Source organism: Lepisma saccharinum, chromosome 1 (assembly GCF_977018435.1).
Source record: "Lepisma saccharinum chromosome 1, izLepSacc3.1, whole genome shotgun sequence".
Lineage (NCBI taxonomy): Eukaryota > Metazoa > Arthropoda > Insecta > Zygentoma > Lepismatidae > Lepisma > Lepisma saccharinum.
Genome location: NC_139229.1, coordinates 68,690,910 through 68,715,783, shown reverse-complemented (window position 1 = coordinate 68,715,783; position 24,874 = coordinate 68,690,910). Strand labels below are relative to the sequence as shown.

The window sequence follows — 24,874 nt, the reverse complement described above, 5'->3', positions numbered from 1 at the left end:
ATACACTTGGGAAAACGTTTTGCACACGCTTTGTACTGCCTAGAATAATATTCGCTTTAAAATGATGAACCTGTTATATTTCATAGCGTGAGAAATTCGCAAAAGAAACTAAAAGGCAAATTTCAGTGCATAAGAAGTGTCTATTTTATTTTTAAGGAACATGTAATCGAAATGTTTCTGCTCCTATTCTTCTGGCTGGTTCTATGAGAAAAGTTACAAAGAGTAACAGTACTTCCAGCTTTGTCTCTTAGCTTGTTCGTCTCTTTCTTTCTTCATTTGTTTTGTTCCTTTATTTCTATTTCTCCTATTTTTCTCCTATCACTTTCCATCTCTCCTTATCTCTGCTTTTTCTTCATATGGTTATCTCTTCTTTTTCCTACCTCTATAAGTTTCTTTCTCTCCTTCTCCTTCTATCACTTTCTTTTTATCTTTATCTCTGATTTTCTTGTTCCTGTTTTTTTCCATCAGTTTCATTATCTCTAATTCTCCTATTTTCTTCTTTCACTTCCTTCTCTCTATATCTATGCCTGTCATCCTTTTCTTTTCACCTTCCTATTATTCTACAGGCTATCTCCTGCTTTTGGATCCCATCTCGATCTCTTTTTCGTTCATAGACTATATCTTTCTCTCAACGACAATTTGATTATGTAAAATTTACATTTAATTTCTTTTGACATAGTCAAAAAGGAAGACGATATTAATACTTAAACAGTGGCATGAATTTGCATTTTAAAAGCGAGATAGACTTCTGTTTATACTTACGATTCCTACATTTTACCTTTTTTCTTGCATCCGTCCTCACATTTAGGAAAAGTGGGGCTGAAACCTCCATCAACCCCATGGATACACTAGTGTTTCTGTACAAATATATCAGAAACACCAGTTGAACATGTTAGATAAAGGAGCATAGTTGTCTACTTATGGAAACATAGTACTGTGATGAATGAACTATATTACTTCAGTGGGCGTGCGAGTTAATTTATAGACTCACCCATAAGCGTTACTCGGCGGGGACAAGGTGGCACTTGCCCCTTTCAAGATTTTTAGGTTCATTTAAATTTACAACTTAATGGTACTTTTCTTAACGGTTATTTATCAAAATAGTCCTGGATGATGTTTGTTTGGTCTTGAAAACTTTTTCATACAGCCCCCCAAAGTTAAGCTCCAAGTTCGATTCTGCCTATCCCCCCTTCCTCCTATGGACTCACCATCTCACCAGTAAAGAATTCGTGTGTGAATCCATTACTTGAGTGTTCCTTTGTGAGTGTCTGTCCCTTTCTGGCTCAAATGTAATTTCTTAATTATTCATCTTCACTGGCGCGGTTAGTTAAAGGAGGTACAACAGGACAAAAATAAATACATATAAAGGAAGAACAGATAAAAGTTATACTCTTCTCCGTCTCGATAATAGATGGAGATGTTATCATTAATATTGCATGACACTTTTCACGTCCCCATATAATAATCGAAGTATGTGCAAACTGGAAATTCAAATTTATGACTAATTTCTACTTAGTATTCTCTCTCTGACAGGACTGACTTTGGCGTATTTTGAGTTGACTTTCAGATTTTATCCAAGTAACACTGTATGATTTGAATATTTAACAAGTTAAATGTAACAAGCTTGTTCTAACGAAATTAGCTAAAGCTAATTCTAGGTATTATTAGTTCATGAGACAATCTTGTCTAGATTATTTTGTTAGAATCTATATTCGAGGAAAGCGGGAAACGATTAAGTTATCTTTGTTTTTCACAGTCGCACGACGGGTTACTGACTTCCCGGAGTTCTGCTCAAAATGCTTATATAACTCGACATGTTATTATTGTAATTCGTTGACAATATGATTTACTCCCGTTCCATCGCTTCTCGAAAAGTGGGCGTGGTTTGTCCCGATCCATCGCTCCTGATAACGAAAGTGTTTTTTCCGGGTCAGGTGTTCCCGATCCATCGCTTCCGAAAATAAAGAAATAAACACTGACAGAATGTATATAAAAATCTGTGCCACACGCACAAACAAAACTAACAAACGTTGTTACACACATAAATATGTAAAAAGAAGTAAATAAACAACTGAGCATTTCGCAATAATAAATGCAAATAATAAACAAGAAATAAGTAAATAAATAAATAAATGAACAGTAGGTACACAATAAATGTAAAAAGTGTTTATGCTATCAGAAAAGTAATCCCTAACCTAACCTAATTCCTCCTCAAATATCTTCGTAATTGATGAAAGTTCTTCCCTCGCTCTTTTCCTGCAGTTGTTTTTATATGTGTCAACTTCTGTGGCTGCAACATCGGGAATGCAAGAATGTATTTTCATACTAATAATCCGATTATTCAAATTGATAGGGACACTGCTCCTGCAGGGGTTTGATTTTTCGATATTTATGTACACATTGCCAATAGCCAGAACCATTTTTCCTGGTTTTGTTAAGATTGAACCTGTATCCTTGGTGAAGCAAATAAACCAGTAAACCGAAAAGAATCTCACACACATATACACACGCGCGCGCGCGCAAAATATAAATATGTACATAGGCCATAGCCTATTAAGATTACTTACTTAATTGCTTTCAACGAGAACAGAATCTTGCAACACACTTCTGGGGCGATGGATCGAGAATACCTGACCCGCAAAAAACACTTTCGTTATCAGGAGCGATGGATCGGGACAAACCACGCCCACTTTTCGAAAAGCGATGGAACGACAATATACTTCCAAAAACACTTATTTTACTAGACTCACCTGACCGGTGTGAAAAACATTGGAAAGGTCCAAGATATATTCGCTGTTCATCATTTTACCCTGTGGAAAAAAGAAGAAAGCTAATGAGTGAGATATATCTATATTAACTGGTTAACATTTCAACTGCAGTTGTAGAAAATGCGGACACAATCTTTTAAAACAAGCATTTTAAGATAAATCATGATTTGCCCCAAAACAATCTCTTATGGTATCTACAAGAAAGAACAACACAGGTGTGCCCTAGAACATTATAGTGAAAAACATAAGCATTTGAGCTGCCTGGAAGCACCTGAATGTCCTAGGAGCTTTTTTCCTCAATTAGAGGTGTTTAGCTTTGAAAATTTATATTGCTGGGAATAGCCTGAAATCTCTACAGCCCTTTAGTTTTTGCTGAAACTGAAATATTCAGTTATACAGTGTAATATTTGTAATTGCTACCTACATTCATGGTCGCAATTTTATGGAATGTTAAGGGATTTTTGAATCACCCTGTTGAAAAATGGAAAACCTGCTATGCTGTTTGAAGCAAATGTCCTCTTTACATTCTTTAAATATCATATTCTTCTTCAAAGGAAGACACGTAATGCAGAGAAAAAACAGAGGTAAAATTCTGATCGCGGCCGGATTTCCAAAAAATGCCAGAACACAGTTGTAGTTGCAGTCCGTTCACTAGTGCAATATTTTTCATCAGAGGGGGCTGAAATTGTAAAGTTAGTTAATACATAACTGCGTTCTAGGGAGGGAAAAGCATAGAATATTTCGTCATTTCTATGTTTAACCTTTGTTTTAAAAGTTTTTCGCAGACAAAAATGGTAATCTTGTATCACTTTAAAAGGGAATATGTATTTACCACCTTGGTTTTCTCCAATTGTTTACAGCTTTCATTTCAAAACTTTATTTTGTCAATTTCGGAAAGGCTGTAGGCCCATCAGCTCCCTCCTGGGTACGCCAGTGAGTCCCTCGCGGGTTGCAAGGGAATATTGAAACGTAGGTCCAACGACCCTTTCATAAACCATTAGACACACCATAGTGTTACCCGTCAACCACATGAAAATCCTGAGCCACATGTGACAGTATGAGAAATGAGAAGGAACATTTTCCTCGACTTGCAGCGATTCCAATTAAATCTCCCCCCCCCCCGCCCCTGAACCAGCCTTTAATTTGGGAATTAACGCCGCTATTATGCAAATTTCAAACCGCCAGGAAAATTTCCAGCGTGTAACCTTTAAGCTGAGATTAACAGACAGTACCGACATTGATTAATGACGGTAAATAAATAATTCAGTCAGAAAAGTGAGATAACGTGTCCTGGGACCGTTTTGTATTAGGCGAGATAATGTGTCTCTCAATTACGATACTCTTTACAGCAAACCGATCTCTTACATGCTTTTTATCTATTTTCTTAATGTTAAAATTCCCTCAAGAAAATTCGCACTTGCATAATGAAGTTGAAGCTGGTAACAATGCGGAATACATAATCATGCACCGTGCTCTTGTGATGAATTACATGTGCCTGTCTACTTTTTTGCTAGTCATGGCAGTGCTTCAATGTTGTTAAAAATGCTAATTTATTGCAGAAAATATACAGAGTTATTGGGAACTGTAATTTGAAACAAACTTGCATCAACTTTCGTTTTCAAGTCCGTCGTCTGTCTCTCTTACATTTTATGTATTCATATTTGTAAGTCATAATTAGAGCTCGGATATGTATGTAACTACATATTCTATTCCTTCATAGATACATACCTTGAACAGGAAAATGTTAACGAATTATATAACTGACATGATTTTGCATAAGTTTTATGTTACATATTTTTACATATTTGCCAGGATATTACATATTTTACATATTTGATAATTTACTTTACATAAAACAACATATTTCAGCAATTTTTGCTTACTTTGATTCTTTGTCCAATATTTTCGATCTCTGAAACATGATGAAGAAAATTTGTAGCTCATGTAATGTCATATTTTCTAATCAATGAGATGCCTAGTGCTTACGGTCACCTAAAATTGATTGCCAACTCGAAAGAAGACCAAAGAAATACAAGAACGATTATTGTTTCTTCCCTCCCCCTTCTGTTTCCATATTTTTGTTTCACTTTTAGGTCCAGGCAAAGCACCTAGAAACTTGACATCGGTGGACAAGAAAGCTACTTTACTATACGTAGCGAGTTACACGATATGTTTCCTTGAACAAAAAGTGCAAAAGTAGCTATGTATTTTCATTCGATTGTTCTATCTGTAAATGCGTTTTTCTTTTTACAATTTGTTTCGAAAGTTACATATTTACATATTATTCAATAATCTGCGATGTGAAAAGTACTTAATACTTGACAAAATTGGTTTCTTAAATACGAGATACAGTTGCTGTGCTTTTATGAGTTTATGAATTTGATACAAATTTTAATTTGAACAACATGTCATTAAAATTATGTTAAATATGTTCAGATAAAATAAATATTTAGCAAAATTCTTGAAATTGCTTGGTTACTCGATTAAAATGACATATTCTTTGATACTACATATTTAGCTACATATCCTTTTGATAATACATATTTATGTACATATTTTATCAATTATTGTTACATAATTATGTACATATTTTGTACTTTGTTATTACATAAAAATGCGGGATCTAGTCATAATGATCCTCCGTGGGGCTTGTGTTTGTTTCATTTTATCATCATTCATCCTCATCTTCACGATTAGCCAAAAGTGGCAGAAAAGCGAAGTAAGTCAAGTCAATCAAGAAATGTATATTTTTGCTAAAACAGCATTTCGCCTACTAGTTTGCTGGGGGTGGTAGGGAGGCAGACGTGTTGACAGATGGCGGCCACCCCCTGCCCCCTTGTGGCGCCGTTCCTGCGAAAAGCACATTAAAAATAAGGAAGCGACCATTATGTTGTTTTCAAGATGAAGGATTAATTACAGAATCCCAAGCTCGAGTCATGGAATTAACTAAATAACGAACCAAATGATTAACACCGTGGACACAGCATGCAACAATGCACGTAGAACCAGCTTAAATAAAAGTCAGTAATTTATTGTTGGCATCCTTGTTTACTTCCGCCGTGAAGCGAATCAGATGACGGAACGAAACCGCGATCTGGAAAAGGCAACAAGAATTCAGGAAGGAAGGTCAGCACGTGAATGCATTTTACCCTTTGCTGGACCCGTTAGGAGGTTTTGGGGTTAACCCTTGGAGGTGGTTGTGGCATACAGATAATTCCATTGATGTTGTTATATTAATACACACTGTAGTTCATATATCCTTCATTCAGAGTTTACAGTTAATGAAAGCGTATTTTCCTGAAATTCTCGCTAGTGAATAAGGAGGGGGGTATCCTTTGTTTTGGGCCCTGCCGACATCATCATAATTATTTTTGTTGTTGTTGTTTTGTTATCATGGTACTTCACTTCCACTGATTGCATGCTCTGTATTAATAACACTTAAAATGTAGCTACTTCTTCTTCTTCTTCATAAGGCACTGCAACCTCATACACTGAAAGTTTTGGCCTTCTCAAGCATTTCTCTCCATTTTTTTCTGTCCTGGATGCACTTCCACAATTTTTTGATCTTCATACCTTTCAGATCCTTAATAACATCATCTAATGTAGACACATCTGATTAAAATTACTCATTAAACTTCGTTTTCGTTTATAAGTGCCACTTGCACTATACATTTCGCCACACAACACTACCACACGCGCACCAGAGGAAAATAAACCGACACTACATTACGGTAGCCACACTGGAAGACTGAGATACAAGGATGTTGATTTCAACCGTGAATATACATCCACTTTCAATAGTTGACATGGTTACCTTGTTTCATGAACTAAGCAATAAAGAGGAGGTGCTGTTTCATTTTGCTTATAATATTGAGAAATTTTAATAGTCGATGGTTCGTCACTTCTCACCCTTCAGCATCTTATGGTTGTGCGTCCCCCTGAACTTTCGTCCCGTGGGCTATAGCTTAAGAGGGCGGTGGAGTTTGGCGAAGGTCGCCGTGGAAAGCGCTTAAATTTAACATGGGCTTTTTTGCATTTTGTTGAATATAACGTTTTAGGACAAAAATTTGCCGGAAAACACGCAGTGGATGTGAACTTACTTTATGAAACTTTAAGTACATGACACATTTATGCAATTTCAGTTCGATAAATGTGCACAAATACCATTATTTTTTTTCAATTTCCCATAAGGAAATACGTAAATAAGCACAGAATGGTTATAGGATTTGTGGGTAGCACCAACGAAAATGGCCATTATGATGCACACTAACGTAATGCTCAATCCTTTTATGACTAAGCCAGGGAGGGCTTTTTTTTCAAAAGTCACTTGCACAGCCCAAAATGATTGTTTAAAAATGTCATGTATTATCGACGGCGAAAGATACGGCCGCTTCAGCCGAATTTCATTCATCATAGTTCGCCACTTGGCCACTAGATGTCTCTGTTCGAAAATTGCCCCAGGCTGAAGGGAGGGCTGTTTTGCCCGGGTGTTTGAATCCTCTGCACAGCTGGGTTCCGTCCCCTCGTCAGAAGGTCCCGTAGCTGTCACAGCTTGATTTATTGCCTCTTTCCCAGGCAAGAAACCAAGAAAGCAGGAAGGCCATGAGTTTGTGTATGTTTGAGTGTAGAGAAGCAGAGCATATTTACCGTGAATTGGAACCAGTGACACAGTAACTTTATCTCGATTCCTACCGCGAAGAACGTATTCAGGGGGGTCCAGGAGTCCCAACCTCCCCGCGAAAGACTTACCAAGTACAAAAATTAAATAATGAGATCATAAAATAACTTCAATTAAGTAATGAAAATAAGGTTGTTGTTTAGTCGCAATTTGTTTATTTCCGCAAAAATATTGGAAAGCAATACGACTTTGAATGACAGTACCAAAGTACTACTTATAATAACATGCAAAATATTACCAGGCATTTTACTTTCGTCAACTGGATCTAACATCATTTTTTCATACTCAATAAATATTATATTCTTTATCTATTTGACATTAATTTCCTTGCCAGGGCAGTTTCTATTTATTTACAAATTTTGCCGACCTTAACTACACGTAAGCTAGATAATGAATACGTGATGTTATACTGTATCACTGTTGTTATATCGCCTTCTTATCTATTAATGTAATAAAAATAGATTAATTATTTTAATATAATTATACTTATTTTAATTTAACATTATTAATATTATTATTTTGAGACATTACGTTAGGACGCCCCTCCGAAATATATATCTCGATACGTGCCTGGTGTTCGATTTGAATGAAATGTAGAAAAGGCGGGGAGGGTGGTAGCGCTTCCTCTTTTTACATTTCGATAGTTTTACCTCACATGTAGTACTTTGTGAGTCAACGATGCAGGTAGGAAATACGTGTACACACACACACACACACACATAATTGATGATTCGCAAAGGAAGTTCGTTAAATTCCCATGCTTGTTCCGCTCACAAATCACATCCTCTCCAAATTACAATAGCCTACTATCGTTGTTGCTTACATATGTGTGTGTGTGTGTGGTTCCTAGAACTTCACTATTTCCAAACATAAACTTGATGTGACTCTTACAAAACATTTGTTTTTGGAGTGGAAGGATCATGAAAAGGTCTACTGTTTCTTTGCAAATCTTCAATTAATCTAAAATTTAGTATAAAAACATAATTTTGGCTGACTTGCTAACTTGAGATTTAAAGACAAATTATTAATTTGAATTCTTCATTAACAATAACAAAAGTGACATAAAATGTAGAAGGACAAGACTCCTGGCTTGATTGAGAATTACATTAGAGATGTACAGGTTAGGAAAGGGGAGGGAGAATTCCGTCTTCTTCCTCTTCAGCGCGAACCCTGCCTCCTACATTCTACATGCCATTCAAAATGTCTTCTTAGTTTCAGATATTTTTGCCTCCCCTATAGCGTAATGGTAAAGATGACCCTCGTAATGTCAAAAGGTCCCGAGTTTGGTACCTGGTGGACGCCCAATAGTTCAATCCCACTATAAATGTAGGTCCAGTCCCGATTAGCCTATCTAAACATAAAGAAGACTTACAGAAACTCAAACTCAAGATACTCAAACGACCGGCATAGGGTTGACGGCGCTTGGTACAGTGAGAGAGCTCCCCTTTGCCAAATTAAAATTAGGAAACAAAAACTCATCTTCAGAGGTTCCCTCACTTTTTCGCCCTTAGATGGCAGCTGCTGATAAGGGATGAGCATCCCCCCCCCAAAAAAATAAAATTCTGCCTACGGGCCTGCTGTCCTGCATCGTGACCGTCCGGTCCAAGGCGTCATGCTTTGGGCTCTCCAGCTACGGGACGCGCGCAGGTTCGAGTCTCCTGGAAGAAGCGTAACAACTTTTCTCCTGATATTTCGGCCAGTCAAACTCGCGGCCCGCGAGCCGCATGTAGGCCCCAGCATCTGTTAATGTGGCCCGCCTTGGCCCCACTTAACACTTCATGCTTGAAATTATCTATACATTTGTAGTTATCCCGTTTTCTCTTTTCTCGTGATACAAGACCAGACTCATCCAAACTTGAACACATTGACCAATTTTCCCTACACAGGTATACATTCCATTATAGAGTAGGTGTTGTGTCAACTAAGCAAGCTGATGGACATGTTACTTCTGAAGTACGAAAATATCTTACCAGCTGGGGGAGGGCAGCGTGCATACTTTCTGTCGCCTATGAGTCTGTTTCTTGATTTTCAAGGATTTACCTGGAAGAAAAGTCAGTTTCTGTAAAAGTTTCAGGGAACCATATGGCTGCCCAAACTTCGTGGGAGTAAGAAAAGGACTATAGACGAGGAATGTAGATTTTTCAAGTGAAATGCTTACTTTTGTTGTGAAGTGAATAGTGAAAAGCGTAGAAAATTTGTACCCTGATAAAGTTTATTCATTCAGAAGTATTTCTATATCACGAAATAAATTTGCCAACCTCTGTGGAGGAATGGTTAGCACAACCCGTTGCGACACCAGAGGTTGCGGGTTCGAATCCTGGCCTGAGCATGGGTGTTCTTTGTATGTGTCTCTTCATCAATTTCATCATACAATTACTCATCCTCATCGTCGCCATTAGCCAAACGTGGCAGAAAAGCAACGCTAATAAAAAAAATATTAAAAAATCAGAAATACAGTTGAGGAGAGGATTGATAACTTAGTCAACGAACAATTGAAAGCAGAAATTGTTCGTGTTGTTGCCTTTTCGCTCACAATATGTGAAATTACGAACGTCTGCGAGCTAGCTGGGTTAGCTCCCTTCATTCGTGGATGCGATTCTCATCTCGATATGACAGTAAAACTACTTGAATGATTCCTCCCCGTGACACAAGGGCTGATATTTTGAAGGAAGTGGAGGTCATTTTGCAAAGTTACAGTCTTCCGTTATATTAAAACTTTTTTAATAAAGTTATAATTTGTCCTTCTCAACTTCTCAGGAATACCATGAATGGCAGGAATATTTGTCCACAGTAAAAATACTACGTGATGAATTTGGAAACAGGTTTCAAGACTTCAGAGGGTGCGAAGGGCAATATTCTTGTTCTGCTCTGCTCCCTTTTCTTTTGATGATGCGTGTGCAAGTCCTGCCTTCGAATGGAACTTATTGAATTGCAGTGCAACTCGTATTGAAAAATAAATGTCGCGAGGTGGGCTATCCTTGATTTTTCTCATATCTCCCATAGGAGTATCCTCGAATAAGCTATTTTGCTGAAGAAATTTTATTAATTTTGGTTTTACTTGCCTTGGTGAAAAGTTGTTTTCCATAATGGAAGATTAATGAAACAGCCGAGCCGAATGATCAAGAATGACTGACAAAATATTTGTTGTTTGCATTAAGAGTTTCATGCTCACAAAAAACTTATTGCAGACTTTTGAGAAGCTTGTTAAAAAAAACTGTCAAATCTGTGCGAAACGAAACTATAATTGCACACAAACAGTTTCTTGCAAAAAGTTTTTCACAATTGTAACCAATTTATACTCGAAAGTAACATGTAAAATACTATAACCATGAAAAAATATGGGGGGAGGTCTATATATAATTTACATATCGATGCTGCAATAACAATCACTGGAATCCGGTACCGTTGGGTCGAACCACTTAGTTCTGGACTTCAAGGTGTTGGGGTTCTAGATGTGTGACCCGGATAGTTTTGACATTATCGTTATGCGGCCCTACTCACGAATTGAGTTTGACATGGCTGGTCTTTAGGACCTGTTGAGGAGATTGGGGTAACCTTCAACAACGGCTGGGGGGTTCGTCGTGCTGACCACACTTCACCCTGTAACTGGTTGGTGTATTAGTGAGGCCGGCCCTTGTGAGTGAGTGAGTGAGTAGGCCCTTGCCTTCACGGGCTGTTGCGCCACGGGTTTACTTACATATATTGGCGTAAGGTGTGGGCTCACAGCGGCTCGACCTCTCCTCGAAATTCTGTCAATTTATTTTGACGAATTCACTGGGGATTTTTTAAGAGTGCTTTGTAACACGTATAGTGCTCATCTCGAATATCATACTATTGTTAGTTGGACTGAAATTTCAGTTTGAAACCAATCAATCGAATCCAGGCCTGGGCATGGGGGGGGGGGGGTGTTCTTTCATCAATTTCATATCATCACTCATTCCCTCCCATCTTCGCGAATAGTAAGAAGTGGCAGAAAGGCGAAGTAAAATAGACCAAACAGATCAACCTTGGCCCAGTATATCTGCTGTGAACTCAACGATGAGAACTGCACGAAGGGACTTGGAAGATTATAAGAAAGGAAACTGTGGCCGAGCGCGCTCAGCAGTTGCCCGATGGTCTGACCATGGAAGGTTCCACGTTCCAGCCGTGGCATCAGCCTGGACATGAGTGTTAGAGTGTAAAAGAGAGAGAGAGAGATAGAGAGTGAGAGAGAGTGAGTGAGTGAGTGAGTGAGTGAGTGAGTGAGTGAGTGAGTGCGTGCGTGCGTGCGTGTCTTCATTCATCTTCCTCGTCGCTAATTGTCAAATGTGACAGAAGCAGAAAATAAAATACAAATACAGACGTGTCAAACGTGTAATTTTCAACTACGAAAATGTATAATTAGAAACATATGCAGAGGATAAACACTGTATGAAATTAACAATATATTATTCACGCAACATGGTATATTTCCTCTGCTTTACATACATATAAAATTTAATACACTAAAGCATGCACGAAATATCCATTTCTCATTGAAGCACAGGAACTTAGTGCTAGCTGTCAACGACAGAGCTATTGCTTGTTATTTATTCAGTTTATTTTCTCCTTAGGAAAAAAGTTCCCATACCTTCATAAGCATGGGAGTCCGGAAGGGAGGGCAAGAGGGGCCATGTCCCCCCTACGGGAGAATGAATGTCCACATAATAATTATATATATATATTTCACAGATAATTTAATTTCCATCACAGTAATTTATGTTACTCATTATAATTGTGTTTAAGGAGCGTGATAATTTCAGACTGAAATAATGTTTTTTGAGCGGGCATCATTATCATGGGGAAAATCTGCCTTCTTTGCCCCACCCCCGCCCTGGAAAAGATCCTGCGGACGTCCATGTTCATAAGATAGTTTACTGTGGTGTAAAAAGGATTTTAAAATCGTCGCTATTAGCCAAAAGTGACGGGAAAGCGACGCTAAATAACAAAAATCAACTCAAATCAGTAAAGAAGATTTATGTCGAGTTAACAGCTATTGAAATATACTGTAAAATATATTCACTCATGATAATTCATTTGTAAATATGTATCTACATTTCTTTCCTTAGCACGAACTATTATAAGTGTTATTCTCACTACGAAAACAGTGTTAGTGATGCCTCTGCAATGATTGCTCCATCTACACTGCAGAATATGCCTAGAGCATTGCAGCATTCAAAACAGAATGGTAAAGTTTTGTTCTACTGTTTCACAAAAATGGATCGGAAATTTATAATCATATAGCCTATCATATATATAATGAGCTGCCGCAGGCTGAACTTTGCCAGTTAATAAAGAATTTATAATAATAATATATCGAGGTCCAATCTGGCCTCAGTTCCTCGAATGTAACATATCTTGTCTGGTTTTATATGTATGTATAACATATATATAAGAGGTCTTACAGAATACAAATAATTATATGTATATATAGAATTGTGCACAAATGGTGCTGCAAAGCCAATTGATTTGTGGGGAAAATGCAGTACTTTCCCTGGAGATGTTTCGTTTCCAGTTTGAGGATCTTGCCTCAGGCATTTACTCCCCGTTCGCTCTCTGGCCTTTGAACTCTCAGCAGGAAACCCAACGCCAGTGTCCGACCCTTGTCACCACTCCATCATTAGCTTCAGCCTTTCTCAGACAAAGAAAGGGAGTCATTTTCAAGTCAGATAAGTTGGAAATAGGTCTATTTCTTTGGTCTTGGAATAAGGTGCAAACCAATTATCATTACCGTATAGTTTACTATTTTCACTTCACGCACATGCGTGTTTAAAATTTTTGGAAATATATGAACAATTCTGAATATTCTTGTTCTACGGGAAGAATTAGTGTGTAATCATATTTCACTTGGGAGTGAGATTATTCATCTCTTGTTCATTCACGCAATGGCTCCATTGAAAGTAATGGGGAGGTGGGTATTATAAATTGAAATAATGGGGAGGTGGGTATTATCAATTGAAATAATGGGGAGGTGGGTATTATCAATTGAAAGTAATGGGGAGGTGGGTATTATCAATTTAAATAATGGGGAGGTGGGTATTATCAATTAAAATAATGGGGAGGTGGGTATTATCAATTGAAATAATGGGGAGGTGGGTATTATCAATTGAAATAATGGGGAGGTGGGTATTATCAATTGAAATTAATGGGGAGGTGGGTAATATCAATTGAAAGTAATGGGGAGGTGGGTATTATCAATTGAAATAATGGGGAGGTGGGTATTATCAATTGAAATAATGGGGAGGTGGGTATTATCAATTGAAATAATGGGGAGGTGGATATTATCAATTGAAAGTAATGGAGAGGTGCGTATTATCAATTGAAAGTAATGGGGAGGTGGGTATTATCAATTGAAAGTAATGGTAGGGTGGGGAATATCAATTGAAAGTAATGGGGAGGTGGGTATTATCAATTGAAAGTAATGGTAGGGTGGGGATATCAATTGAAAGTAATGGGGAGGTGGGCATTATCAATTGAAATTAATGGGGAGGTGGGTATTATCAATTGAAATAATGGGGAGGTGGGTATTATCAATTGAAATAAAGGGGAGGTGGGTATTATCAATTGAAAGTAATGGAGAGGTGCGTATTATCAATTGAAAGTAATGGGGAGGTGGGTATTATCAATTGAAAGTAATGGTAGGGTGGGGATTATCAATTGAAAGTAATGGGGAGGTGGGTATTATCAATTGAAATAATGGGGAGGTGGGTATTATCAATTGAAAGTAATGGTGAGGTGCGTATTATCAATTGAAATTAATGGTAGGGTGGGGATTATAAGTTGACAGGGCACGGATGTTCTTTGCGAGTATCCCTTCATCAATTCCATGTAATCACCATTTTATGTCGTGATTAGCCAAAAGTGACAGAAAGCGACGAAAAATAATCAACCAATCAATCAACGTATCTACACTCTCGGTGGTGTTACATTTCAATTGTTCGGTTTCCAGTAAACATTCCATCTTGACGTCATCCGTAAGACTGCCATTGTGACCGTAATACTTGTAGTTATTTCGGAGCAAGATGACCAGATATGATACGTGACTTATCCTGAGGGGTGCGAAAGCCAAAGCTAAAAACTAAACACAGTCCATAATTACCATAGCATCAGGTCTTACAAGATATATACATACAGGTGAGTCACTATTCTGTGACATCATCAGTAATAGGTCTTAATATTAAATAACACAAAAATCACGCAGCAAATTAAAGGTATTACGAATAACATTAAAAATATTTCTAGAATTGGAAAGAGCAATAAACATTTGTGCAACGACAAAGGAAATTAACAACAATAAATATTAGTTCGAGGGGAAGCACGTGTCATAATGATACAAAATGATAACATGTAGAAAGTTTCAAATACGTTTGAGCTGTTTTTAAGATGGGTAATACATAAAGTGTAAGTTCAATGTTTACCTATTCGTTACCTTACATCATTGCTACTACTGTAGTTGTACATTTTGTTCCATTGGTTTGTTTTTCGCCTCTTCTGATTATCCCTAGGTCATTCCACATATCTCGCTCCCGTCCATCTCGAATTATTATCAGCACTGTTCGTAGTAGTTAAAATAATAACTGTTACTATTGTTTGTGCTTATTACTATTAGATACAAATTTTGTATCAACACGAAACCCCCTACAAAAAAAAGAAAGTAAATGGCGACTAGTATGCCTCTGCCTTGTTATCACTGGTATGCTATACATTTACACAGCGTACTTTCAATTAGTTATTCTTACTTGATTCGTCGTTACTTTCAACTGATAATCTCTACCACCTTCTTTACTCTCAATTTATAATCTCAACCGCACAAAGAGAAATTCTACATAATTATAGCAGCCATTGTAATCAACAAAATTTATTCAGTCCAAATCTCATTTGTGAAGGTCCTGACTGTCTGCTGTGGCCAGCCAGCAGTGAATATTTTGCCAGTGGAGAAGAAAGAAGCCGAAACCAGAATGAAATGAAACAGGTGGTGCCCTTTCGCAGCGGTCACGAAGGGGAGGGGGTGGTGAAGGCAGGGGGGAAACATGGTGGCAAGTCTTTCCACCATGGGGGGGAGGTCCTCTGCCCTCCGGCCTGTACTCTTCCTCTAGTTTAGGACACAACAGAGAAAAATTGCTAGTTCACTGATATGTCGCTAGGTGTCTCTGTATCGCATCGGGCCAGGAAACTACTTTCATGCCAACCTCCAGCCCACTCTTAAGATAGCCTAGTGGCAAATCCTCCTCTGCCAGTGACCACAACAGACTTAGCCTATGTCCAATTACGTGTTCTGTAATGCAAATATTACACAAGAAGGAAGAACAATGAAAACGACGATTATGGACTGGGAGTGTTGCGATTTGATCTGTAATTTGTATTTAGTACTTTACACAAAAAATAAACACAAATTGTAATTTAGGAAGGGAACGTAACCTAAGAACTTAATTTGAAACGGCGTCCTAATCGCACACAAAGTTACTATGAATAAAACTACAGTTACATTTACATCTAAATACGCTAAGCTTGGATTGTTTCTAGAAATTGCGTTAAATGACTTGCACATTCTCTCATGGACTCCACTTCTGCCATCTTGTGTCTGCCATAGAGGATTTGAGGGAAGTCATTGCTGGACCTTAACGTGATAACATAATTTGTAGGAGATGGGAAAAAGTATTTATTTTGCCATAAAATAAGTTTGGAGAGGAAAGTTAAATTATTGTTATTATTTTGCCACCTTTCCTCAAGTGACTGAACACTCAAGATTTTGTGTAATTTGTTACTGAGAGCGAACATCGGATATAGCTATACTATCGCGTTTAAAGAGCAGAGTTCCAATAAATTATTTTTTAAGTTTTTCTAAATTTTCTTCTGTATTTCTTCACTTTTTTCTCTGCTAAGAAAAGTGAATATATGTATGTTACATGAAGTCGCACTGAATCAATTCGTTGATTGAGTTTATTTATTACTTCGCTTTTCCACAACTTTTGGCTAATCGCGAGGACGGGGATGAATAGTGATGACTATTGATGAAAGGAAAATTACAAACACATGTGGACGGCACACAAGGAGTACTGACCTGTTAACGACCATGTGTGCCCACAGAGAGGGTCAAGGGAGGTCAATCTCCCTTGGAATTAGGAAAAATGACCCGTTTCTCCTTCCTCCGTCCTTTTTATTTGCAACTTTCTTGTCTATTCCTTTCTTTATATCTTCTTTGTAACTTTCTATATTCATTTATCAGTTTTTGTACCTTTCTTACCTTCTTAATCATTTCCTTCTCTGGGTTTTCCCTCTCATTTTCTGTTTCTTCTTTATAGTTTCTCTCTATAGATCTCACTATTGCCCTTCCTTCTGTCTCTCATTCTGCCTGTCTTTCTTTTGCATTTCCATTTAATTTTCTTTCTCGCTTCTCTCTCTTTTCTTTCTTTCACGCGTTTTTCTCTTTCCCTCTGCCAATCGCTTTTCTTTCGCTTCTCTTTTCCTTTTTCTCCTTCACTTTTCTATTTCTCTCTCTCTTTCTCGCTTCCCTATTCCTTCTCTCGCTCTCTGGTGCGTCTTTATTTATCTTCCCTCTCACCGACCTCTGTTGCGGAGTGGTTAGCACAGCGAGGTACGACGCCAGAGGTCCTGGATTCGAATACCGGCCTGGGCATGAGTGCTCCTTGTTTGTGTCCTTTCATCAATTTCATCACATCATCACTCATCCTCATCTTCGCGATTAGCCAAAAGTGATAGAAAAGCGAAATAAAATAAACAGAGTCAATCAGTCAATTATTTCTTTTCCGTATTTCTCTTTGCGTACTTCGCTTTCTGTATTTCCTTTCTCTGTGTGTGTGTCTGGTGCGTGTGTATTTGTGTGCTCGTGTGGCTTCTTTATTTCTCTTTCTATATGCGTCTCTCATTTATGTTTCTCTTCTTTCATTTTCTCTCTTCGTCTTCCTATCATTCCCCACTGCTTCTTTCATCCCCTTTCCTTTATCTTCAGTAAAACACTTCTTTTTTTGTAATTACATGTAAACATGATGTCAATATAACTGACTTAAGGACACAAATTTTCGATTTTGCCTATCTTGGAACATTTTCATCAGGCGTCCATGATGACAGTCCGATTGAACAGTCACCTGGAAAGGATACAGCGACAGGGTACAGGCTGTGGGAACACGGGAATAAAGCCTTTCCGTCCATCGCAACGGGTTGATCCGTCAACAGCAAGAACGAGGAAATGAAAGACCCGGATCATCATTCTGACCGTGAAGGAACTGCCGTGAGAAACTGCTATGGCAGGAAGAGGAGCATAAATGCTTCCGCCCCTGCGCTGCGACGAATTACCATATCATTCCGTGCAACCGACTCGAAATGCAGCTTTTATGGAGCAAGATGCCTGCAGTCGACGGGAAGGAATTTAGACAGTTTAGTTCTTGAGAATTCAGTGTCTTATTGGTTAAAACTTGCAATCATGAGCATTGGCGTAGCCAGGCATGGGCTGACGTAGCTCTGACCGCTACCGAAAATTTGTCTCCAGACAAACTAAAACAAACTAAAAAACTAAAAAAGTCTGGCTTACCTACGCTTGGTTTTTTGGTACGACACAAATTTCATCTTTTTTCTTTCATCTGGGCATTGTCTTAAAATATTCTTAAAACACGCTTTGACTAACCTTTTGTTATACATCTTGTGCCAGGTACACCTGGTACTGTCCTGTGACATGACCATGGACTCCATAGCTATATTTTACCCATGTTTTTTTTATTAATTTTGAACAAAACTTTTTACTCCTTAGTAACTTTCCCCCTGTTGAACGTTCATGTAGAAAACGGTTAGCATGATTAACGTTTAAAATTGATTGATTTGCATTATTTTACTTCGCTTTTTGTGCCACTTTTGGCTAATTTGCGAAGATGGGGATGAGTGATGAAATTGATGAATGGACGCTCACACACATCCATACCCAGGCCAGGATTCGAACCCGGGACCCCTGGTGTCGTAGCGCGATGTGCCAACAACTCCGCCAACCGGCGATTAATGTTTAAAAAGTACTAACATGGACAACGTTAATTCCTAGACAAAGGTTCACGTCTCTATCGCTTTTTGTACAAAACTTACATATGTTCAAAGTCTCGGTTGCGTGACTTTTCGGACACCCTGTGTATGTCTGTCCTCTCCTATTTAGCTTATTCGCTCATAAGGTGCCCTTCTCCATAGGTGCCATAGAAGGAGAGACGGGAATCCAATGATAGAAAAATAGTCGTATGTAAATCCGCACATGCATTGATCTGTCCAGTAGTCCTTGAGACGTTTATAAAAATACAAAATCAGCGTCGCACACAGACAAAGAATTCCACGTCCCGAAAGGACGCCCAAACGCACCATACGTCACATTGCACCTTACGCACGTGGGCGTTACCGGAAGCAATTAATTTCATTAGTAATTCGTCGCAGGTGACTGATCAAAGAGCCGAGAGGGACATTGGTATATGGAACAGCATTAGTAACACTAGCACGTTATGCAACATTGCATATGTATGTATGAAGGTACTCAATGTAAGTACAGAAAAAAAACAAATAAGAGGCAACTATGCTAGCAGAAAAGAAGGAAATTGTTGCGTATAGATATATGCGTCAACAACTGTTCTCTATAGAAGTAGAGAAAGAAGAAGCGAGAGTAGAGTAAGAGCCATGTAGAGTAAAAAAAAAAGGGAGAGAGAGATATGAAGGGAAACTAAGAAACCGACAGAGAAAGAATGAAAGAGTTGGGAATAAAGGGAAACAGGAAAACAGACAAAATTAAACGAAGACGGGAAGACAGAAAGGTAGGTAGGTAGAGAGAGAGAGTTAGAGAAAAACAGCGAGAAAGAGAAATAAAGAGAAAGAGAGTTAAATAAAGAGAGAGAGAGAGAAAGAAGGAGGAGTTAGAGGAAAACAGTAAAAGAAAGAGATAAGAGAGGGAAATAGAGTGAGTTAGAGGATAACAAAGAGAGAGGGAGAGAAAGAGAAAAATAGTGAAAAGGAGAAATAAGGACAGAGAGAGAGAGAGAGGGAGGAAAACAGTAAGAGAAAGAGGTAATAGAGTAATATATATAGAGAGAGAGTTAGAGAAAAACAGTAAAATAAAGAAATATTAGAGTAATATATAGAGAGAGTTAGAGAAAAACAGTGAAAGAGAGAGCAGAGAGGGAGAGTTCGAGGAAAACAGCAAGAGAAAGAGGTAATAGAGTAATATATATATATATATATATATAGAGAGAGAGAGAGAGTTAGAGAAAAACAGTGAAAGAGAGAGGAGAAAGAGGGGGAGAGAGAGAGAGAGAGAGAGTTAGAGTTAGAGAAAAACAGGGAGAGAGAAGAGAGAGAGAGAGAGTTAGAGTTAGAGAAAAACAGGGAGAGAGAAGATGAAGAGAGAGAGAGAGAGAGAGAGTATGTTTGAAGAAAACAGTAAGAGAAAGAGGTAAGAGAGAAAAATAGAGTGAGTTGGAGGAGAACAGAGAGAGGTGAGGGAGGAACATAAAGAGAGACAGACAGAGAGGAGGGACTTAGAGGATAACAGTAATAGAGAGAGAGAAGAGAGTAGAAAACAGTCAGAGGTAAGAGAGAAATGGAGAAGTAATGTGAGGGAGAGTAAGAAACGGGGATTCAGTGTGTGAGAAAGAGAGAGAAAGAAAGGCAAAGGGACGCGAGAGGAAGAAAGAGAGAGACAGGCAGAAAGAAATGAAAGAGGAGATAATTTGTTTTAGTATTTTTATTACATTATTTAACGACATGCAATCCTAAATATTTCCTCACCATAACAATTTAGGATATGATCCTATATAATTATTATAGCTGTTTAGAGGTAAAAAAATCTGCAAGAAAATTTTAGTGCATCAACTATATACATGTTTTATCCGACTCCTTGTTACAAACCCTCTGTAGCTATTTACACCTATCTATACGCGTCTTCCATTTAGCTATACAGTAAAACCTCGTTAATCCGGACCCCGATAAGCTAGACTTTGCTTAATCCGGATAGGCAAAAGGCAAACGGCAAAAGGGGGGGGAACAGAATGCAAGGTTTTAAATGTAGCTAGAAGTCAACAAGAGAACTTCCCAAAGAAAAGGCAGTCAACCACTGATAAAATTCTGTTTCCCGCAGACTTTGTACTGCACTGTATAGTGTATTTAGGCCTATCCCCTTATAAAAACCATAATAAACGCGTTTTGTTGCTATAAAAGGAGTTTTAATGTACTTTCTACTGTTCATTTAGGTTATTTCAGTTAATCCGGACTTTCGTTGAACCGGTCAACTTATCCCCCCATTAGTCCGGATTAACGAGGTTTTACTGTATTTCAAATGTCCGAAAGTAATAGTTCTTCAAGTTATACTTGAGTTAATTAAATTTATTCCAGTTATTGAACAAATACGCACACAACGCACCCTCTCCGTTTCAAGCATTTTGTTCTAGGAAACTAAAAACATTATCTTGTATTTCGTTGGCGCTGTATTGTTTCGTACAATGGATCTACAAGGCCACCTTTAACCATAGAAGAGTTTAGGATGGGAAAAAGCAAAGATGCGAAAATAATTGAGGAGGAAATAAAGGAAAGGAACGGATGGGAACATGCATTGGTGGAAGAACAATAGAGTTCCCGCGGAGATAATCCACAGAAAGGGAAGACGATGAGGAGGAAAGATATTCTCTCATGTTAGCAGGAGAGCACGTGTGTACCTTGTAAATCGAATTTGCTGGAACCCCGCATCGAGCAGTGTTGCGAGCCACGAGAGTTTGAAGCCAGATCTTGCGCTTTTGAATTTTCGTATTTTGCTTCGCTGTTCTAAAAGTAATCTAATCGCGACGAATAGGTTGAATGATGATTAGATGAAATCCATGAAGGGACATTGATAAAGGGGAGAAAATATGGCCAGGCCAGGATTCGAACTCGGAACCTTCGGTGGCAGGATCGTGAGTCGTGCAATGACACCGGGATAGTAGCATGCTTAGCTCTAAAACTCAGAAAATACTCGAAGGAATTCTATAGTTCCACGAGGAAAAATCTCGTTAAATCTAAAGCTTTTGTTCGTCGGCTTGGTGGCGTTCGATTTTGCTACCCGAAGTTCCCGAGTTAGAGTCCCTGCGTGTGCACGGGTGTGCTCTGTGAGTGCCCCTTCATGAATTTTATGACATCATTACTCATCTTTTTCGTCGCGACTAGCCAGAAGTGGCAGAAAAAACACGTAAAATAAGGAAAATACAAATAGTATCACACAGAACAACTGTCACGGTATTCTTTGGACATGTAAATATCTGTCTTATATTTGTTTAATTATGTATAATTAATCAACATATTAATGATGTTTTCCGTGAGATTTGTTTTTAAGGTTTGATTTGTTCATAGCTATCTTCCGAGCCGACGTTTCAGAGATGCCCGCCAGAGGAAGCAGTGGACCAGAGAGACGCCCGAGGAGAACTAGAGGACGCCCGACATGGGAAAACGACTAGTCAGGAGCGCTACCCGAGGAACAAAAGTGCCAAGTATGATCGACAAACGCCCATCGCCGCGGTTGCTAACCGAAGGAACATTTTTTAATGTTTTAAATGACAGTACTTAATGATAAAGGTCATTTATTGCGTTGAATTCCATTGTAACTTGTCAATGTGTGCTTCATTGTAATGTAATCAGCCGCCTCAGTCGTTTAAATAACTTATCGAAGGTTGACTTTGTAGTATTTTATTTGTGAGTAATGTATGTTAAATTGCCCAGGTCAAGCAAGTGAGGTTTTCTCTGTTGTGGAGTGGCAATGTAATGGTTGCTCGCGCCGATAGTTAATTGAAGTAGTCCGACAGCTGGAGCCTAATTAAGTATTGCATCACGCAGCAGAGCTGTGATTGTTTTGAAAGGACGAGAGGGGCTTGTTGCAATTATCCCCGTCCGAGAAATTTGGTAAATTTCATACTTGCGGTATAGATGCGTACGTTCTTGTGAACGAAGGTTCAATCAAGCCGACCTATTTTTCTGATGATCGTTTTTCGAGAGCTGGCACGTAATGATAGTAATGAGCACAGGAGCAGAAAGATTAACGACCTAATTCAAGTTCATGTTAAACAAAAAAAGAAAGAGTACGTTGATTAAATATGAGCCTTGTATGTGTACTTTCATGTTGGTATGGCCCATGAGAATGAATGAGTGAGAGAATGAACGAATGAGTCAGGGGGACCTGTAAGATGTTTGTTGTGTAAATATTTTGATTCCAATATATACATATTTTTACCGTTTGTACGAGTTATAATTTGATGTTTACAGGTACCAGGTGTGTGATATATTTCTAGGTATTTTATCCCTATTCCCGCATTGAAAGGGTAACATTACCGTTCAAGACACGAACTCAACCAGGATCGTTTGCTATCGCATAATTGGTACTTCCTGCCATTTTTGCCATTTTTGCGCTGGTACAACACAAGCAAAGCACTTTCTCCCATAAAAAACCTTAAAGGAAATAGTATTTTTCCACCCCCAAAATTCACTGATAACTGACAATTTTTATTAGGAACAAGTAGAGGGAATATATCTCATCGTTTAATAGATAAATTAGAATAAGATTTGCTTAAAATAGAATAACGCTAGACTATGTGAACAAATTGGATTTGTTTAACAAAAGTAGTAGTTTTATTGTTGCATTTTCACACAGTTACCATGTCATATTTTCATTAAGTTCTTTCTTCTGTTATTACGTGTCTATCTTGTCCCCTCTGAAAATAATTTGAAGTTGGTGTCACCTTGTTTTGTAATGGTTACCACGCTCTCTTTTTACTCAAAGAATAATCCTTGGCTCAATATTTGATGGGGAGAACATTTCATACAAATTATCGTTTATTCTTTTGTTCTTATTTTCACTTTTCTACCACTTTTGGTTAAACGTGAATAATGATAATGAATTCTAATTTGATGATATTGATGTAAGTTTGATTGAGATTGATTTTAGGTCCACTTTATGTGCAGAAAGGCTCATCGGGACTGGACCTACAGTTTAAAGTGGAATCTCAACTACTATGTGCCTCCTCCTGGTATCGAACCGGGGACCCTTTGATTACAAAGCGACATATCTACCACTCTACCACTACACCGTAAGGGAGACCCTAGATTGATGAAAGTACACTTACAAGAGGACTACCCGTGCCGGGACTCGAACACTAAACTTTCGACGAAGCACCGAGTCACCCATTCCGTTTATCCACAATCACTCATTAGAATTCTGCAAACTCATATTTTTATCCGCTTTACCTTCTAAACAAGATCCTCGCTTCTGGAAATAACGGTTAGAGTTTTCTCTTTTCCTTCAAATACAATCAATCATACAATGGTGATATCTAGGGCTTGATCGATAAGAAGCTATCGGTATCGGGCGATACCGGTCGGTGTCTGAAAGTGTCGTTTGGATTTTATTTACCGGAACCGACCAGTACTTTCCGGCATTTTGATCGTTCGCGGAGTTCCCAAACTCGGATTCTAATTATCCTGGAAGTTATGGACAATTCTAGGATTCCGTTAATTTTGTACCAAAATTATGTGATAGTTTTTTCTGTGATTACGTAACAGGTATTTTTTTTTAATATTCTGATGTATTTTAAAGCAAATCTCTGGTAACTTGATGCTTATAATTTGAATGGAATACACACCCACTAATATCAATCAATATTTTTTAACAACTTTTTAATTGTTACAATTTTCAAGCATCGGTGGGAATCGGTAAGAATATCGATATCGCTTCAAAGTGCTCTAGTGATTTGAATGAAAGTGACCTCTCAGATCCATTTGGTTCTTTTGCCACTCATCCACTTGGCAACACTGAATCATCGTAGAGGGCGTAGAAGAGGAAGAGCAGGTGAACTTGTGTCTGTGCGATATCTCATGGTTGAACAATGCAGCAGACAATGCAGAGAGTACTCGCGTACTAGGAAGCAGGGGGAGCGTATAACGGAGATGCTTTCAAAGCTAACACTCGTACCTTCTTCCCGATTCTGGGAATCTGACGAACAATGCCGAATTAAGAATTAACCTAACCGTTATTTCCAGAAGCGAGGATCTTGTTTAGAAGGTAAAGCGGATAAAAATATGAGTTTGCAGAATTCTAATGAGTGATTGTTATTTTAAGAGTTGAATCTAGACTTGATCTCGGAAAGATGTCGTTGAACTGAGCAAGTTTTGTCCTAAGTTTACCTGATGATATGTGCATAAATTTATTTCTAATGTATTACATAGTTTGTATTCTCAGTAGCCTTGCGAGTCAAGGGGTCCTGGCGTCCTGGGTTCGATTCCCGATGACGACGCACTGAACATTGGTGTATCCCATTTTAAACTGTAAGTTCAGTCCCGATTGACTTATATGAGCATTAAGTGAAATTATCCTTTCTTGGCTAGAAAACGTTTGGTAACCACTGCCAATCAAATTAAC

General features: G+C 38.3%; 1 protein-coding gene across 1 annotated transcript in view; it reads right to left on the bottom strand.

Annotated features, from left to right (window-relative positions):
- LOC145996210 (ATP-binding cassette sub-family G member 5) overlaps positions 1–24,874 on the bottom strand; it is an 84,114-nt gene that overhangs the window by 48,791 nt on the left and 10,449 nt on the right. Inside the window, exon 2 of the mRNA XM_083132630.1 lies at positions 2,751–2,810. Coding sequence (XP_082988756.1) covers positions 2,751–2,804 — 54 coding nt within the window. The 5' untranslated portion in view covers positions 2,805–2,810. The remainder of the gene's footprint in view (positions 1–2,750; positions 2,811–24,874) is intronic.